At 39.8% G+C, this 19,966-nt stretch overlaps 1 protein-coding gene across 5 annotated transcripts in view; it reads right to left on the bottom strand.

Annotated features, from left to right (window-relative positions):
• Nucleotides 1-3,447: 3,447 nt before the first annotated feature.
• The window catches only part of NR1H4 (nuclear receptor subfamily 1 group H member 4), a 44,202-nt gene continuing 27,683 nt past the window's right edge, over nucleotides 3,448-19,966 (bottom strand). For all 5 annotated transcript variants that reach the window (XM_020803342.3, XM_078376072.1, XM_020803343.3 and 2 more), the window contains 4 exons: nucleotides 18,256-18,355; nucleotides 16,471-16,617; nucleotides 7,665-7,778; nucleotides 3,448-6,455 (listed from right to left, as the gene is read on the bottom strand). In XM_020803342.3, coding sequence (XP_020659001.3) covers nucleotides 6,217-6,455; nucleotides 7,665-7,778; nucleotides 16,471-16,617; nucleotides 18,256-18,355 — 600 coding nt within the window. In that variant the 3' untranslated portion in view covers nucleotides 3,448-6,216. The remainder of the gene's footprint in view (nucleotides 6,456-7,664; nucleotides 7,779-16,470; nucleotides 16,618-18,255; nucleotides 18,356-19,966) is intronic.

Below are 19,966 nucleotides of genomic sequence, written 5' to 3'. Positions count from 1 at the left end.
CCGCTGGCTGTGGGCCGCCGGCTCGTCCGGGTGACGGATTCCTGGCTGGGGTCGGAAGACGGGTTAGCAGGCAGGCGGCATCAGCGGAGCGGGCGGGCGGGTTGCAGTGGAAACGCTTTCCTGTCCAGCTTTGGTTTATGGAGACAGACAAGCTGCTCTGGATTTAGGGACCGGATAGTCCCTTTTCCTTCATAGATTTTGGGCAATGGCCTGCAGGGCAAAATCAAGCCAATAAAGTACATTACAAGAAATACCTTCTAAAACATGTTTGTTTGTTTTTTTTTAAATCTGGAACAAACTTCAGGGTTAGGAAATTTGGGGGCCAGACATATAACCACCCCTGTATTTCTGTTTGGTCCGTGAGGTTTGAAAACACATAATCTGCACCCCTTTTTTTTTAAATTGATGGCATACCAGTTACACCCCATCTACCAGCTGCTTTCAAATACAAGTATATGGGCCAGCGTTTAAAATGTGAAAGCCATACAGGGGTGGTAGTGACTAAACGATGGAGAATTGGGATGTGGCGGAAGATTCTTCCCTCAGTAGAAATGCCTCAGATCTGTCAACAGAAAAACCAAAACAAAGAAGGAATAAGGGGGGCAGAAGAGAGGAGTTGGACAATACCAGATGTTTACCTTCCTGCAAGCCCAGTGCAAAGTCATGCCAGGGCAATATAATCTAAATAATTTTGCACATCTCTAAATGGGGGGGGATTTAAATCTAGCACAATTTCAGCAGGTCCATGGATTTTTTTGGCTAATTAAGATTGTAGTTTTGATGGTTGTTGTGGGTTTTTCGGGCTGTTTGGCCATGTTCTGAAGGGTGTTCTTCCTGACATTTCGCCAGTCTCTGTGGCCGGCATCTTCAGAGGACTGGAGTAGGAACACTGTCCATGCTGGAGTTCCTGCTCCAGTCCTCTGAAGATGCCGGCCACAGAGACTGGAGAAAAGGCCGGAAGAACAACCTTCAGAACATGGCCAAAGAGCCTGAAAAACCCACAACAACCATCAAATCCCAGCTGTGAAAGCCTTAGAGAATACATTGTAGTTTTGCTTGAGAACGCCATACAAGTTATTATGCAGCCTGTTACATTCTTCACATACAGGATAAATGTGTATGGCATGGATAAAACTAACCATGGTAAAAAACAAAAAGGTTTGGTTGTCAAGGATAGGGATGGGGGAACACGTGGCCATCCAGATGTTGCTTAACTTCCATCTCCCAGCAGACCCAATCACCAATTGTCAGGGATGATTGGGAGTTCCCCACACTTGTGTTTGGAAGATTCCTTCACCAAAATCATGCTCACCCCTTGTGGTGTGCCCTCTGTGACTCATAATGCTGGATTGTCTTGGTGACAGAGAGGGGGAGGCTATAGAGCAGTGGTCCCCAACCTTGGGCCTCCAGATGTTCTTGGACTACAACTCCCAGAAGCCTACAGATGTTCTTGGACTACAACTCACCACCACCTCTGCTGGCCAGGATTTATGGGAGCTGAAGTCCAAGAACATATGGAGGCCCAAGGTTGGGGACCACTGCTATAGAGGAAGTCAACATTATGGGTGCACAGCGCTTAATGAAGCAGAAATCTAGAAAATCTTTTAAAAACCTGTCACAATTTCTTATTACACTTATTTCCACTTTTATAAACCAGAGGAGTGTACTGTCTGTAGTGTCAGAGTGTTGGAGTAGGATTGAGGAGATATGGGTTCAAATTCCCATTCCATCATGAAACTCCCTGAGAGACCTTGAGCTAGTGTTCAACTGTCAGCCCAACCTACCTCACAGAGTTGCTAGTAGGGAACACGAGAGCCATATCTGTCACTTAGAGCTCATTGGAGGAAAGGCAGGATATGAATCCGGTAAACCTAAATGATAATAATAAGGAAGAAGAAGAGTGTCACAAGGAGACAGGTCTAATTTAGCTGGCGAGGAGGACACACGCTCCTGCCCGCGCCCTCGGCGTGACCCGGCCTTCGAGCGTGGGCGCTGCCCGAGCGCCGGGCGCGGATTCCGAGCCCACGTGCCGTGCTGTCACGGTCTGGGCTCTGGCTCTCCGCGAGTGCCGAGGCAGCAGCATGTGACCGTTGCCCGCTGGCTGTGGGCCGCCGGCTCGTCCGGGTGACGGATTCCTGGCTGGGGTCAGAAGACGGGTTACGTGGTGTCTCCCCCTGGAATATCCCTGGACATACATACAAGGTTGTGAGGTATGAATGAGGCCTATGTATGTAGACTTGGATCACATGGTCAGTCATTAGACTTTATCTACAGTTGCATAAAATGAGCTTTCTCAGTTTGTTTTGGATTTCCAAAAAAAATTTAAATGGACATTCAACGTGTTTAAGCAGCACATTTTATTGCTTTTTATGGCCTTTCTTGTTGCCAGCTATACTAGGGGCCAGTCAGAAGAAATCAAGGCTTATCTGAAAACCTGATGAACCCTGTTTTAGTCACTGCAAGTTCTTATCCATTACACCTTAGCATAGATGCTAAGGCAACTATGTTGCTTTATCATCAAGATTTCCCCTGGCCTGGCTTGTTTATTGTAGCATCATGCATGGCAAAAATAGGTTCTCTCAAGAGTTTATATAGAGAATTTTCTGCTCTTTGTGTTGGCCTAATGAAAGTATCACAATAAGATGGTTAGAGTTTCTGACCTAGTTCACCCAAAGGTTTTCCTCATTCAGAAATGTATCATTCAACAGCTTGGGTTAACAGCTGCATAACTTTAGAAGTCTTCATCAGTCTATTCAATATTGATAAATATAATAGACTCTATTGCTTCTGTACCACAGGCTGGGTCTTTGCAAGATGGAACAGAAAACATTGCTTTCTATATAAGATAGAGGTGGATAATGTGAAATAGGTGGGCCATTAGGTGGTCTTTGAGAATCCAATTAAGGCCCCCAGCCAAAAAAAAATAAAAAATCCTCTTTTGCTCAAAAAATCCTCTTGTGCTTTCTAGGGATGTGCATGTTTTAGGCAACCCATGAACTGTTTTAAGTCCATGTGTGGGTGTTCCACAACCACAAAAATACTCAGAACAGCTCAAGATGTCAGAAACAGGTTAAACTGCTCCCTATAGCCACTAGACTAGAGGGTGTGAGGGGGCTTTTTTAGTTAAAAAAATATAAGAAAAAACTTACCAGGTTCAGAATCAGGTATGGATAGCTTTTGGGAAAGCAAAGGAGGTATGTGAGGTGTCCACTCCTCTGAAAGTTGAAGTCAGACCCCTCTCTCATATACTGATGTCAAAACTCCCTCGGTCTGGTCACTTGACCATTTATAATAATGCTCTTTTTAAAATAACCACATGAATAAACATGTTTTCTTTAATAATCTTCATGTATTTCCTCTCTTCCTCTTTTGTCACCACCAGCTTTTATTTGCCCCATATTTTCCCCTTAACTCAGACCCTTATAACACCATCCAAGTAGCCTGTCCTCAGGTATTGAACTTGGCGCCACTCATCTTGAATAGAACTAATTATGTTTTATTAAAATAACGTATCAGGCAAAAACAAAAGAGAAGTAAAAAAATAAAGATGAAAATGTTCTTAAAAAACTAACTGCCAAATTTTAATGTGAGCTTTTGTGGATGAGTCAGGCTCATCAGATATATCCATAAAAGATCACAAGTTAGTCTTTAAAGTGCCACAAGGTTTTTGTCTTCTTTATTATTTATTTTTCGTTTGTTTTTGCCTTATATGCTAGCACAGACTAACATGGCTACCTCTTCTAAAATTAAAATAACAGTGTCAAAGGGATGTTGTTTGTTCCTTGGCTTCATTTAGCACAATTCATCACTCTGTATATCATCTCTCTCCTCCTCAGTCTTTCTCCCAGATTGCTCTTTCAGACCGCTGTAATACAGAAACTAGACCAATTTTTCCTCAGACTTTACTAGTTGCTCTCCCATCCAACCAGAGCCATTCTTACCACCATTCCGTGCTCTTTGCTCACCCCCAATCCTATACGTACTTCAAACCACAGCATCTCAAACAATATATTTGCCATCACAATATATGATACAAACAATACATTTAAATATAACCAGGCATCACAGTTGCCCACTCCAACCTGAAAGGACAGGGTTTGCTTTCATGCCACCCTGAGTTCATTACGTACTTCCCCTGCACAGAATCTGGGAAGCACATAGTGTGAACCTCTTTTCTGGTGTTTGGGGGGCATAGAGCAGTCTGATAGGGACCTGTTACAGGACAGAAGGCCTATGTTTTTTCTTCATTCCCTCACACAGGTAGAGCTAATATAAATTCTCAATGGAGCATTTAGCAACTGGCAATCTCTAATATTCTAGGACTGGGATACTTTTCATTTAAACACTAGGGGGTGCCTTAGATAATCCCCAAACCACAAACTGCTAAAATCCGATGAAAGGATGTTCTAGACTCTAGCCTAGCCAAACATTGGTCTCTTCTTGGGGGTATACCCGGTAGTCACTGGTGTAAGAGTACAATTTGAAATGCAGGTGCTCATCATGACAGTCCTTGCAGCCACAGTCCTGCAGACAGTGATAAAAAAAGATGTAGGCAGCACATCAACAAACCAGTTTCCATGTAGAGCACTTATTTTGTAAGGCAAATGGTTCTTCACTGTCCATTCCAGATGAAGCCATTGTAGAATACTTCGTGTTGCAACAGAGGTGAGTGTTACGTGCCATCAAGCGAGGACTGATTTATGGTGACCCTAATAGGGATTTCAATGTCAGTGAGATATTTAAGTTGTTTTACCAGTGCCATGCCTCTCCTTTGCACATTTCCACGACAAGTGGAGATTCAAATCCAACTGTCTTTAGTTGTAGTCTGTCACTCTATCCCCTACTGAAGGATAGCGCACAATAATAAATTGTTAGAAGAAATTTCTTCCCTACCCCTGCTATCAGAACTGCTGCTAAAACCAGAGAAAATGAAGGAAACTTAATGGGTGGATAGTGATGGCGGAAGATACCGTCATCCCTGTTAATCAGAAAGCTTGAGCACTTCAACCTTGTGAACTATGGCTCCATTACATTACTTCTTGCAACCTGGAAGCTCATACTGGGCAGGCTTCCCTTCTTGGACATTTGGATCAGCCTTTCTTTCTTTCATAGTCAAGATATTACATACATGGTCTCTCCCATCGGTTTGCTAAGGGGATCTGAGAGAAAAATAAAAATAAAAATTTTAAATGTAAGTTTGATTCTCTGCCCAAATCCTGCCCCTGCAGTTTCTGCTCCCATACATAACAGAAGCAGTAATTATAAATCCAGATTTTTAAGGTACTCTTAAGCATGCTTACTTAAGAAGCAAATTCTAGATGGAGACTAGGTGATACTTTTCTTGCTGACTGTGTTCTCTTGGGAGTAATATTTCTGGGACCATGCTGAAAATGACTACGGCTGAGGCCAGTGGTGGATGGGGCCACAGCCAAAAATAAGTACCTGTGCCCTTTGCTCTGTCTCTTTTTGTCCACTCATGTTTTCTCCTCACCATCTCCCTCTCTCTTTCACACCTATTTAGAATTTGCTCTTTTCCTTTGCTAGAGTTGTTTAGTTCTGTCAAGTTGCTTCTGACATATGGTGATCCTCATAGGATTTTCGAAGTCTGTGAAATGTTCAAGGAGTGGTTTATCATGGCTACCTCCCAGTGGAGATTTGAACTCAGGTCTTCTCAGCCTTAATCTGACAGTCTATCCACTATACCACATTGGCTCCCAAGTTAGCCATTTTTAAAAAGAGAGGGACATGTTCAGGCAGAGTATTGTTTACTGAATTCTTATAACATCTACACCATTGCCTACAGATGAACTATTTAGAATACATAGAATGCAGTGAACAAACATGGACATCTCACCGTTTTTAAGGAAGACATTGAGATAATAACCAGTATAATTTCAAAAGAAATGTTTCAGACATGCAGAAGACATTTGTTTTTGGTCCAATAGGTTTAAAAACCAAGACAGATAACTCCAGCTTCCTGTGTCAAAGTTTCTTAAACAATGTATTTTCAAAGGCTTTCTTACACAACTTTGGTAAATATTAAGCAATATAAAGCCCAATAAGGAAAATTTACAATCCATGTGCTCCGGTGGTTTACAATTATTATTATTTTTAATATACAAACCAAAGAATTCAATCCTGAATACATTTATGTGGAGTAGGTTCCATACATTCCAAGCAGTCATGCTTAGGATTAGAAGGAAACCAGTTGTTTTATCACTGCACATCCCATATTTCACAAAGAAGTGGTGTAAACTTGTGATCGTTAACTCGCCAAGACATCAGCATATCTGCGTGATGGTGATTAAAAGTCCGCAGTTCTGTGAGACGACCCAAGAGGCATGCAAAATGTTGAGGATTATCCGTGTGATAAAGCTTGCAGTATTTTTCCAGAACTTCTAACAGCGGCTCTTGAAGTTTCTCCACAGATTCTCTGTCCTGTATGTATTGTCGATCTGGTTTACATCACATGGAAATGAGGTTGTGAAGAAACAATTATGAGTATTATTTCAGCTTTATTTTTTTATTTATTTTTATTTATTTATTGTATTTATACCCCGCCTATCTAGTCATTTTGACCACTCTAGGCGGCTTACAACATAAGGATAACAAGTTCTAAAAAAATTTATAACAATTAATTAATTAAATGATTCTATAAGATGGGAAAAATAAAAATAAATCAAATAAAGAGAGAGAAAAAAGGAAAGAGGACAGGAATTAACTGGAAGGGAAGGCCTGCCTATACATCCATGTTTTTAGTTGGTTCTTAAAAGTACCCAGTGAGGGTTCAGCGCGAATCTCCGGAGGTAGGTTATTCCAGAGACGAGGAGCTACCGCCGAGAATGCCTGGTTTCTAGTTTTCTTTCCGGGCCTCCCTCAGTGTCAGGCTCCTCAGCCTCACCTCCTGGCTCGCGCGGGTGACACGGGTAGAACTAGTTGGGAGTAAGCGTTCCGCCAAGTATCGAGGTCCTAAACCGTTTAGGGCTTTATATGTAAACATTAACATTTCAGTATGTCTTGAAACAGCTACTGCAAGGGAAATCCATGCATTCTTAGTATGTCTACTATTGCGGCTCTATCTGGTGGATCTTTAAACAACTGCAGCTATATAATATGGGAGCTCAGCTAAAGTTTCATTGGCATGCTCTTTTGAACATTGTCACATATCCTGTCATTATAGAAAACAATGTCAACAAGGGATGGAGAACTTTTTCAGTTCTAGGGACCTTTCTCTGTGCCACTCAAGCAGTCTTGATGTTTTCAGGGAGATGGGGCTACAAAGGTCAATGTGACATGCAGGCCGACCTCTATTTCAATATTGTTTAATTCCAGGATGGGTATTACGAAACTCTTAAAACTGTTATATCTGAAGCAAAATCAGTGTTCCTACTTCTACACATGAGTAGCAGATGTTTTCCTTAGTTATAATTGTGTAGCCTGCATAATTATCTTGTAAACCGCCCAGCGAGTGCTTTAAGCGCTATGGGATGATATATAAGCAGCAAGCTTTTTTTTGCTTTGCTTTATAATTGTGCCTTTTATTACAGAACTGAATTTGGAAGCTCATTTTAATCAAAAATTTACTTTTCCCTCATTTTCCTGATTTTTTTTTTCTTCCTTTACACTGACTGACTTATAGAGATCAATTGAACAGCTGAAATTACCTGGAGATAAAATCACTATTGCTGTGAGTAGAGCATATTCTTCTTGTGTCATCTTCAGTTCTCCCATACTTTTATAGAAATGGAACATGGGTGTTATATATTCATCTGAGATACCTATATAATGGAAATAATGGAAACAGTTTAAACAAAACACAATCCAATCTGTAATATTGTTGTTTAGTCAATGGCCAGAATTGTTGCATTTTGGTTGAATTCAACAATTGTTGAATTTTTCCATACAAAAGGAAAAACACATTAAGTCACCACAGGCATTTAACACTAATTGATGGGTTTCCATTAATTAATGTGATACTAGTTGTGTTCCTAGTTGTGTGCTCATCCTGTGTCAAGACATGTGACCATAAATGTTACTAGCCATTCATTAACTATTAGTGATTCACCACCACTGTTTAAATGATATCATTTGTGTACACATAAAACGTCAATCAGATTCTAACCAATGTCGGATATGATGTAGTAGGAAGAACATATTATCATTTCACATTATTTATGTAGTGTTTTGTTATACAAAGTATTATATCATATTTTTCATGAGTCTCACCCATAATGGTTTGTGAAATCAATTTTATTCTTCTTTGGCAGATCAGGGAAGCCATTAGAGATACTGACTTCTTAAAAGCCAAGTTAGACAATGTTCACATTCAGATGCAGATATAATGATCAATCCATTTTGAATATAAATCACAGAAAATTTTTAAAAAGCACTTTATACCCGGTTCCCACTCACTAGGAATGGTAAGTCATGACTACCTTGAAGTTCAGTCTATTATAATGAAACATGCTGTGGAATCTTATGTAGGTTTAAGGTTTACATGGTTTTAAATCTCACTGTGGGCTTTATTCCCAAGTAAGTAGTGCTAAAACTGAAAGAGGCCCTGGGAAGGGTTAATCTAAACCTAAACTACTTAAATCTGGCTTTGTGGGGCCAGGCTGTGCAGTAGTAACTGTTTCCTATGACACTGGTTCTTAACCTTGGGTTACTCAGGAGTTTTGGATTGCAACTCCCAGAAGCCTTCACCACCAACTGTGCTGGCTGGGGTTTCTGGGAGTTGCAGTTCAAAAACATCCGAGTAACAAAGGCTAAGAACCACTGTCCTATGATATGATCCTCAGGAAACAGGGAATAAAGAAAAGCAGCATATGGTATGAACACTTACAGCTGAAGTATGTTGCAATCCAGTGTAACTGAAACTCAATATGATTCAGTTAAGCAAGAAGTTGAAACTAAAGATCAAAGCGGGAAAGCGCTTTTCCAGTGTACACACACCCACTCTAGTTGTGTGCTCTCGTAATCTCACGTCTTCTCCATTTCATAATACTTTTGATTACACATTTTAACCACAAGAGGGGGCTATTTTCCATATTATATAAACTACTCTGGTGTTTGTACAAGCCAAATCCAAACTTTAAATTTTATCCTGTATGATTTAGTTGTGTGATGGTTCTTCCCCCCCCCCTTTTTTTGGTTTAATGGATGTAAGACACAAAATAATGGAATGCTAAATGTTGCTATTAATGCTTATTTTATTTGTTAGACAAGGTCAGACTTTTCAAACTACAATTCCCATGGTCACTTGCTGTGCTGGCTGAGGGATGCTAGGAACTGTAGTCCAAAAATCAGTCTCTGCTTTGACCATAATATTGTAAAGAAAAGGATAGCCATTTGAAACCCTCTTCTATCAAAGGCTGCCTAGTCCAAGTCTAGGGACGTGGTGGCGCTGTGGGCTAAACCGCAGAAGCCTTTATATGCTGCAGGGTCAGAAGACCAGCAGTCATAAGATCGAATCCACGCAACAGAGTGAGCTCCTGTCGCTTTGTCCCAGCTCCTCACCAACCTAGCAGTTTGAAAGCATGTAAATGCAAGTAGATAAATAGGGACCACCTCGGCGGGAAGGTAAATAGCGTTCCATGTCTAGTCGCGCTGGCCATGTGACCATGGAAACTGTCTTCGGACAAACGCTGGCTCCATGGCTTGGAAACAGGGATGAGCACCGCCCCCTAGAGTCAAACACGACTGACTAAAATGTCAAGGGGAACCTTTATCTTTACTTAGTCGAAGTCTGGCTTAAAAAGAAAGAACCATCAGAAGCTGAGAAGCTATGCTTTGAAGTCATCTGTTTGAAAATCCAAGACACACAGGTGACCCACACACTCTTCTCCACTATGGGGAGATAGAATCTCTATCTGTGTAAACTATGGTGATTATTGCTAAAGTTGCAGCTATATACGTACATCAACATGTACAGTTTTTAAGGCAAACCCTTCTCCTCTTCTGTTCTCCTTTTCTGAAAATGCGCAAGTAGCTACCCTGCTCACCATGCTTAATCCCAAGGGCAGATACATTGAGGGTGGTGAAGAAGATCAAAGCTTGGTTAGAGGACTCCTCCTTCCTCTTGGGGAACAATACTGATGTAAAGGCGTGATTTGCTAGCAGTGGAATATAGCCTTATCACAAGAGCTTCTTTTGTTGGGATTACTGTGTTCAGAAAGATGAAATGAAATCCCAAGCGTTCTATCTTAACTGAAGCACGGCCTCCTCTTGGGGAAAAAACTCTCTAGATCATATCACCAGATGTTTTAATTTGGCAACCTCTAACTTATTCCAATATGTAAATTATATGAAATAAATAAGAACCATATACGGTATCTGTTAATCTATAAAAAGTTGAAACAAAACAAAAAAAGAAGCAAGGAAAAAAAGTCAAAATACAACACAGCCTGACATATATGAGGATGAAAGAATGAATCAAAAAGTATACCATTTCACTCAACAAATTCTACGTACAGTTTCAGCATGCCAGCTGAATAAATGCTGGAAGATTATAGGATACATTAAGAAGGTTGTCTTGATGCAGCTGTGAACTTTACTGTTTTTTGTGTTCTTTGGCAATTTGTACAGTTGGGAAACATAAATTTAGGAAACTTGGAAATGCATTTGAGAATTTCATTCTGAAGAGCAGAGCATGAAAAGCTGATGTTAAAAACTTATATGTCACAACTGCAGTTACAAGCAGTCATAGCTGGAACTTTTTCAAAAGCAACTCCATTTTATTATTTCAAAGTTACTAAGCTAGTTACTATTTATTTTTTAAAACAAATTGAGAACTAGCCTGTGGTACAAAATGCACCTGCACACACCTTGTAACAAAATCACTTACAGTTGCACTTATGCCACAAAAGGAGTACAGCTGCTATTAACTTAACAGCTGTAATGTAATCTATTTGGCTTTAATAACTGCAAAAAAAGGGAATAAATCACAATTATTTGGAACGAGTTATTTTCATTACTTCTGTTGAAGCGTAGCGGCTTTCCTGATAAAACAAAGGCTTTGACTGAGGCCCATAAATGGGCTTGGAGCTCCTGACACCTTCTTGCTTTTAAAGGTAAGCAGGCAAGTGAATAATTTCTAAAAAGCCACCATGAGTCCCATTCTCTGAGAGTTGGAATAGGAATCAAATCATGGGTAGTGTTGCCATGAGTCTGAGGGAGACAGTCAGCTTCAAGGGGTCCTCCAAGACAGGCATTCAGGAAGCCTAACATTTTGTAGCCAGCCTCTGATGGCTGTGGGGGCTTTGGGTGCTGCCACCTTTCTTCAGGAGAGGAAGGGGTTGCCATGGCCACCACTCTCCATTTTTTTTCTGGTTGAGGGCACCAACTCTTCTTCTTTAGGTGTAATAAGGGTCTCTCTTTTTTTCAGGGGGGTTTTGGTCAAGACTGTGTCCTCATGTGAAGGATGAGCATTTGGTACACTTAGCCAGGCAAAGAGAACCTTGAACCAATCACATGAGGACACAGTCTTGACCAACCTGCCCCCTGAAAAAAAGAGACCCTTATGGTTGAGGAGGACCTCAACCAGTGGATTCAGATTACAAGAAAGAACAGGATTTTAACTAAACACAAAGAAGAACTTTCTGATGGCAAGAACTGATGATCTCTTTTGTTGGAGGTTTTTAAACAGAGGTTGGATGACCAGATATTTGGAGGTGTTTGAACTGTGGACTCCTGCACTTTCAGGGTCTTGAACTAAGTGACCCTTGTGTTCCTCCAACTCTATGCTGTGAGGGCCAGCTCTCAGACTGATTTAAATGTTCCCCCAATCTGGACTCAGAGCTTTTCTCAATCCATCCACTTCCCACCTGTGACATTGGGACAGGGCTCTTGAAAAGATTTTGGTTGGGAGGGGGAGGCAGAGGTGGAAATCTTTCTGACGTTCTGCCTGCAAGCTGGGAGGGGGCTTTCCAATCTGTCTGTGAAGAAATATAGAAAAGTTACTTTTTGGATTGCATCTCCAAGAATCTCCTAGCCAGCATGCTGCCTTGCCAGGCTCTGAAGATCTCACCACTAATGTTCTTCTGTTCACCAGATGTTCTTGGACTTCAGCACTAATGGGAGTGGTATACAAATTTAAGTAATAAATAAAAAAATAGATAAATAAATACACATCCTAGAAATCCTGGCTAGCACAGCTAGTAGTGAAGGCTTCTTTAGTCCAAGAACATCTGGGGAACCAAGCTTGAGAACCACTGTTCTAGACACTGCAGAACTGCAGCCCAAACCGTTCTTTCTCTCCATGGTACTTGCCAAAATTTATCTCTGTTTTCAGATTCATGTTCCTTATTGTACATCCTATTTTAATTTTTTCCCTTCTTCAGTAACAATCATGGGATCTATGTACTTATTATACCTAGTTCCTTAGATGAAAAGAAAAGAAGACAAACAGCTGTGAGGGAGAAGGTTTTGTGCTAATTAATCATGACTAAGACTGTTGTTAATATGGATGAAGAGATCTTTCATCTGGATAGGCTTGAAACTGCCAGTGGATATTAAATCAAAGAGTAAATGAGCTCTTGTTTTAAGAGGAAATAAATATATTAATTACTCATTATTTCACAGTATTTTATCTATAGCAAAGTGCTTTTCCAATTCCAAGACCGTCACTAGATGCTTTGGTTTAATGTTATTGAAATGTTATAATGGAATACATTATTTAAAAAATCTTCTCTCAAGCCCTGCTGACTTGTTGCTTGGCCTAGAATTGGAGGAAGTGTGTATGCTCAGATGTTGTTGGACTGTAACTCCCATCCTCCCTCATCACTGATAAGTCTGAAAAGGGCTGTTGGGATTTCACACAGTCCAATAATGTGTGAAGGACTAAATTCACCCTATTCTATTAATAAACAGTACATTCCTTTACTGCATGGAGGAGCAAGGTGTTCCATATGTTATTGGGCTACAGCTCCTACCAGGGATGTTGGCAAGTCTTCACCAAGTCACAAGTATGAGTCTCTATAAAAAAAACAAGCTGTTTTCCCCAGAAAAAAGAGAGGGGTGGGTGAGTTCTGAGTCACAAATTGAATCTGAATCATTGAAAAAAACAAGCAAGTCCATTCCAATGCAAGTCACTGGTGTAATCTAAGTCTGATTTGACAACAATCCAGTAGCTCAAGTCCCCATCCCTGATTTAGCGAGCATAGCCCGTGGTGAGGAATTATGGGGCTTGCAATCCAGCAACATCTGGAAGCATGTACTTTACTCATCCAGCTTTGGAATGTGATCTTTCTCCAAATCTGGAGCACAAAATATTTCAGAAAAATGAGGAAAACTGATCACATGCCATTGGGAACATTTGCTTTAAAACTATGAAGATTTTAGACCTGTAGATTATTTCTGGGCACAATTCAAAGGACAAAAGCCAGCACCATTTCTGACATAGCTGCTAAAAAGACAAGATATTGGATTTTTTTTCTTTTTAAAAAATAAGTTTCAACTCAGTGCTGGAACAGTCTTTCACTACTGCTCTTAGGAGGATAGTTTTCAAAAGAGAGAGGTGGAAATTCCCAATCAGCACTCATTAGCACTTTGTTGAGGCGGCTTCTACTGCTGAGGCTCAATGCAAACTCAGCTCTCTGCTTCTGCCCCTGCTGATTCCTGCAAATCTAGATGGCTACAATTATTTCACTCAGAGAAACCCAGTTTCCATAGGTGTGCCTCACAGTGGATCCACCAATATTTTTGCCACTGTATAGTCATTCCTTGAATCTCTCAGGTAGCCTGTGCTATTTTACAGGAAACTGTCTCTGTTGGCAGTATTATTCCTTTAAAAAAGGGAAATTTTGGGAGTTTTGGGAGTAGCACAAAAAGTAATGTTTTGAAGCTTGGTAAAAGAGCTGTCTGTTTCCATGTGAACCAGCTGCAATTTGTTAAAGTCATTAGCAAAGACCCTTCCATGAGTATCCTCTATGGCGAGATGTCAAGGAAAGAACCTTATTGATTATGAAATCCAAGCTTTTGTATTCCCTGCCTCAGATTCCCTCCACTGTGCACCCATTTCATTATTTTGTATGTCATGATAGGATGTCTGTATTTTGGCCATGCTTTTTATGACTTAAAATGTATGCTGCTTCTTTTATCATTTTGTGGGCCTTTTGTTTTACGACTCGTACTGCTGTTTTCTGTTTTAATAAAGTTATTGGATTCTGACACTTTTAAAACCCAAAGTTCAGAATTGTAACTGTAAAGCAGGTTAGCAACATCAGATAGATAAAGAACTAAATTGTGTAATAGTGAAACAAAATACTAAACACCTATAATATTATTTTATAAAACATATGATAAACTATATTATTGCTCCCTGAAGATTTGCTTTGGAAATATTTTCAAAAAAGAGAATATTGCACTTGACATTCTGTATTGCTGAAATGTGTGGTTCTGAATCAAATTTACAGAGTAGTTAGAGGCTAGTTAACTTAGCAATTCAGCTACTGATATATTAAACCCACCTGGCAATGACTTGGTTTCTGTTTTGTGAATTCGAGTGACACAAGCTTTTATCGGTAACAACAATATACGAGATCTATAATTAGGTAACAGTTCAGCGCAAGTCATGGCAAATATCTATTTGCCTAAGGTTTTGTGCAGAAAAACCCAAGGCAAGATAACATTACATGTCAGGAGCTATTTGACCAATAGTCTTGCCTAAATAATAAAACTACAGTGCATCAGCACAGGGATAACAATGCTGAAAGGTCATCCCCACTGGATTGCTCTAGTTTCTTTATGACACACAAAATTGTAATGCAAAACAGTTAGGACAGGAGGGGGAGACTGTAAATGTTAAGGGATAGAAGAAGCTTCAGAGTCAGCATTGTGGCAGGTGACAAAACAGTCAGTATTGTGAGGTGCTTTCATATTTTCAGCTTTTGTGGCACCATTTCTCAGACCCTGTCAGTGAAACCTAGCTGACAGCTTGACACTCTTCTTCATATAAAAACTACCTGAACACAATCCAGTGAAATTTTTCCTCTATATTTTGTCACAAGTAACTTGGACATTTTCCCAGCAGACATTTTCAGTAAAGACAATTAGTTTATACCATAATGTATGAATTATTATGTCATGTTGAGTGTTATGCATTAAAGAACTTGATCCCGTCATTGTACTTTACAAAATAACATCACAATCTGATTCCAAAAGCATAAATCTGAGTGTCAGTCTCAGCTAGAGTAGACCGTTTCAGTCAATGAGAATTTGAACAGTTATCATTTGTGTACATTCCATTGATTCAATGGGTGTACTTGGGATTCCAGCTGTATTTGGGCCATGGGAACAGGAAAATGAAGTTTATGTGATGAGGAAGGAAGGAAGGAAGGAAGGAAGGAAGAAAATAAAACACATGAGACACTGGCAAAAGGTTTAAATAGATATTGAAAAATACGATTCTACTATTATTGCATTTACCATCAGTGTTCTTTAGCCCCTATTTATAGTAGAAAATGGAGAATATTCTGTTAGAGCTAAAGTACTGGCCAGCTCTATTACTTCTTGAATTCTTTTCTCAGTTCTGGATTGTTACTGTTTGCCACCATTTAGACTTAAAACCTACTATAAATATGGAAACTAAAGTCAGTACAGCCACTATGCTGCTCCCACTCACTGGGAAGGATCCCTACTATGGCTTGCGCAAGGCAACACAGGCTAGCTCTTCTGGGATACACAGTGGGGGACTGAGTTCCCAACCTCTGGCTCCACGGCCAGATACCTAACTCCTTATAGTTGAGAGGTATATCAGTGTCCTTTCAACAGATTTCTGCTTGTACACTAGAACTTCCCTGTTCTGACTTCCCGTCCTGCAGCTCTCCACACAGCCTCAAAATCTGCTTTTGAAGGCGTCCCAGTGATTTCCAACAGATTTTGAGGGTTGACCGGGAACTGCAAGAGGAGAGGAATTTTATTTCCTAAGTGGACAGACACAACTGTATATCATCCAAACTTTTAGACAGATATTGTTCTTAATAGCAATGAAATGCATTTGAACACAGAAAATTGTTTTAAAATTAACAACAAAAACATTATGTTCATCACACATGCATAACATTAAACTAGAAATCTAAGAGCCTCTATGAAATCAAACATAGAATGAATGTTTTACACTCCCTACATAACTCTGCAGTTGATTCCAAATGAGCCTTTCCACCTACTAATCTACATTAGCTCCCAAACATTACCCACTAGCAACAGCAAATCTTGTCCTGACCTTATTGCATTATTTGCAATATTCAAAGTGGTTGGAATTACTGTGATAGAAGTGTGTTCCATTGCCCTAATTTATTTATGTATATCCTTGAAAACTGTGTAGCTGGTTGTAATGGAGCAGTTTTATTTTCACAACTTAATTTTTTATGATTAAATGTTTATTTGATAAATTTTGGACACCAGGCTGACTGAACAGCTTATTGTTGAACACTGGAACATACAACAATCGCAGTATGGAATGAAAACACCTACCACTGTTGCGAATTCTTTCTTCCAGGAGGTCTGCATGCCCTATAGGAAGTTTCCTGTTGAAGATCTCAGCCGACCGAAGGAACATGGCTTCCACAGCAGAACCCTTTAACAAAGCAATCTGATCTTCATGGTCAAGGGTTTGAAAGCCTAGAATGAAATGTGATAATATCATACTATGAAGTCATCATATTCTACTGCCAAGATACTGAGACATAGTAGTTGTAGCAACTATGGCTGGTGGTCCATCTGACAATTTAGCAGAACCTGGAAAAGTTACTGTAAAGTCCAAAAAGTAACTTTACTAAGGCCCAAGATTTAACACAAAACCCACTGACTATCTAATAGCAGCACATTCTCTTTCAAGGGTATATTTTTGCAGTGGCTGATGATCGAGTCACCCCAGCACTTCAGATTTTATCCTCCTATATTAAAGAAGCAAGAATCCCGGGGAAAAAAATTCTTACATGCAAATACTTGCAATCTTGTTTAAGGTCACAGGAAGATCTTTCAACTTGATTAGAGTGTTACAAATTAAATTCCTTCTTTAGTTTTAAAGGACAGCGGGTTGCATTATCAGCTTTCACTGATAAATAGAATATTCTCCAACTCTGTCATTTGTCTTTTTCTTCCATTGTCTATTAAATTCCTTACTCCCACCCTGTTTAGTTTATCTCAAAGAATGGAAGGGGAGTTACAAAAAGGGGAAATAATACAATAGGAACCAATGTGGTGTAGCAGACACTGGGCTTAAACCCTACTCAGCTATGATAACTCACTATGGGTGGCAACAGTAAACTACTTGTTGAATACTTCACACAGTTCAACAAACCCTTAGGGTCTTCACAACTCAGAAGTGACTTGATGGCACATAACTACAACATATGAAAAACATGCATATGGTGCAGAAACGAGATATATATCTGCATTGAATTCTCTCTGTGAATGTACATATATATGTGTGTGTGTATGTGCACATCCACACACACATGCAAGGCAGGATGATAGCACATTTCTCACTTTGACCGGCTCTCCTGTGATTCCTTCGTTTCTGACCTGTGTCTAGCTGGCATGGATTGTATAAGGATATAGAGAGTTTCTGGTGAAGGTGTTCTAGCTTATCTACACTTTTTTTTCTAAGCAACAGAAACAAACCTAATCATGTAAGTGTCTGACCCTGAAAGGCACTGGGTCACCCAAATCCAGTTGTTTTAAATATTAATGTGGACTGGTACAAAATAGTGAACAGCGCAAAGTATCGAAACCACATAACTTGTTACTGAGAGAACTGAACTGGTTGCCAGTTGCTTTCTGGTTCCAGTCCAAGGTGTTCTTTTAGACTTTGGACAATTTGAACAATTAGCAGCCTAACAACCCAAAAGATATTGCAGTCCCTCTTGAGAATAATGTCTCCTACAGAGTTAAGATTTCATTAGAGTCCCTCTTGAGGGTATTCTCTCCTGCAGAAGATTGATTGACAGGCCTCTGGAAGAGGGCTTCCTTTTATCTGTTTCCAGAGCTGTGGCCAGATCCAGACCTCTCTGCTTTAAGGAAGGACTTGAAGACATAGGACACATCACTTTAAATTGGCCTTTTAAATTGATTTAATGGTTTATAGGTTATTATGATTATGGTTTTATTGATTCATTTCTTTCTAGTGCTGATGTAAATGACTTTATTGTTTCATTCCTCTCTGTTGTTGGTTTTACTGGTTTTATTGCCCAATTTATTTTTAGTGATGCAGTGAGATGTCAACCTGTTTGGCCAAAGTTTTAAAACACATCTTACCTGGTAATCGTTTGGTGAATTCCACAAGGACTTGTACATGACTAGTGGCCATTTCTGTTAAGATAAGGAAGTTTTCTTCAGCACTGAATTCTTCTTGTAACTAAGAATTCAAGCAGAATTATTATTACTATGGTTGCTATTTTTTGTTGTTTTTAGTAGCACTACTACTACTACTACTACTACTACTACTACTACTACTACTACTACTACTACTACTACTACTACTACTACTGTCCTATAACATCCGTGACCTCTGATTAGAGCTCCCTGAATGTGTGGTGAGAGGCACTCCCATGCTTGATTTTAGATCTATTCCTAATTACGTCAAAAGAGAATCTGTAGAACTGGATAGCCTGCTACTCAATCATTTGTTTCTAGAGTATGTGTTTTATGAACAATTGAAAGAACTGATGATCGTAAGTCTCACCAAGAGAAAATGAAAAGCATTGAGAAGACCGTATGGTACTTGTAACTTATTTTGAAGGTCTCCTTTAAAGCAATGCTTGTCACATGGAATAAGAAGAAACAGCAGGTCCCTGTGAGTGGACTGCAGAGGCTCTTTCTACACCAGACTTTACACAACAGCTGGAGCTCCTTTATTCGTTAAGTCACATAACTAACTAGGCTCCTATGCATGTAGATTTCACTTAATGAGAGCAACTATGAATGCTGCATGTGAGTGAATCTGTACTACCTATTAGGTGCATTCACCCATCATTTTAACCCAGAAATCATGAATAATTAAGCAATAATATCAGTGGTAAGGAATGTCATGCCCCTTTCCACTGTTGTTTGATTACCGTTTGCATCATTGTTGACTATTGGCCATGCTGGCTGGGGCTGATGGAAGTTAGTATCCAACAACTTCTGTTGGTTTCCTTGCAAAATATCCATAAACTGCATGTTAGTGTACAGTACACTACCTATGTTTGCTTGATCATGTGATTTAAACATGCCAGGATTTATTTGTTTCGTAAGATTCATAAGAATTAAAATCAAGTAACTGGGTCAAGGAGAAGGTAAGTAAGAACTACTATATAGACTATCTGAATATACAATATACAATAGCTCTAGAGGAGCTTCTAAGATGTTCTCTCAGCAGTGACAAAAAAGGAACTGAGAATTTGATATAGGGAGGGGAGTGAGCATGTTGGAGAGGGCATGTCCTAATACCTTATTTAGGCTCTAGAATAGTGGTTCCCACCTTGAGTCTCAAATGTCCTTGGACTACAAATCCCAGAAATCCCAGCGAGGACAGCTAGTGGTTAAGGCTTTTAGAAATTTTAGCCACTTTGAGTCCCTTGTTGGGAGAAATGTGGCATCATCATCATCATCATCATCATCATCATCATCATCATCATAGTGCAGGAACACCTGGGGGGTCCAAGGTTGGGAACTAGAAGGTTTTGAGGAAATCCACACAGGTGTGAAAGGAACCCATATGTATGATTTGCAGAGACCATGAGGAAAAGTGGGGGGAAAAAACAGAAAAATCTGTTGTTGCTTTACAAGAGAAAGTATCAGAAATACAACAGACTCGGGATTCCAAAAGAGAGGGTAATGAAACTATCATATTTAATTTGGATTTCTTTAATCAGAAGGCCATAGGTCTGGTAAATGGTAAATAATGAGATCTGAGGAATCTGATGGTGCTTCTCTACTGTGGATGTGATATGTACCTACTGCAGAGGTCTGATGATGTTTTTTGTTT

The sequence above is a fragment of the Pogona vitticeps genome, chromosome 5 (assembly GCF_051106095.1).
Source record: "Pogona vitticeps strain Pit_001003342236 chromosome 5, PviZW2.1, whole genome shotgun sequence".
Classification (NCBI taxonomy): Eukaryota; Metazoa; Chordata; class Lepidosauria; order Squamata; family Agamidae; genus Pogona; species Pogona vitticeps.
This window is presented reverse-complemented; position numbering and strand designations above follow the sequence as displayed.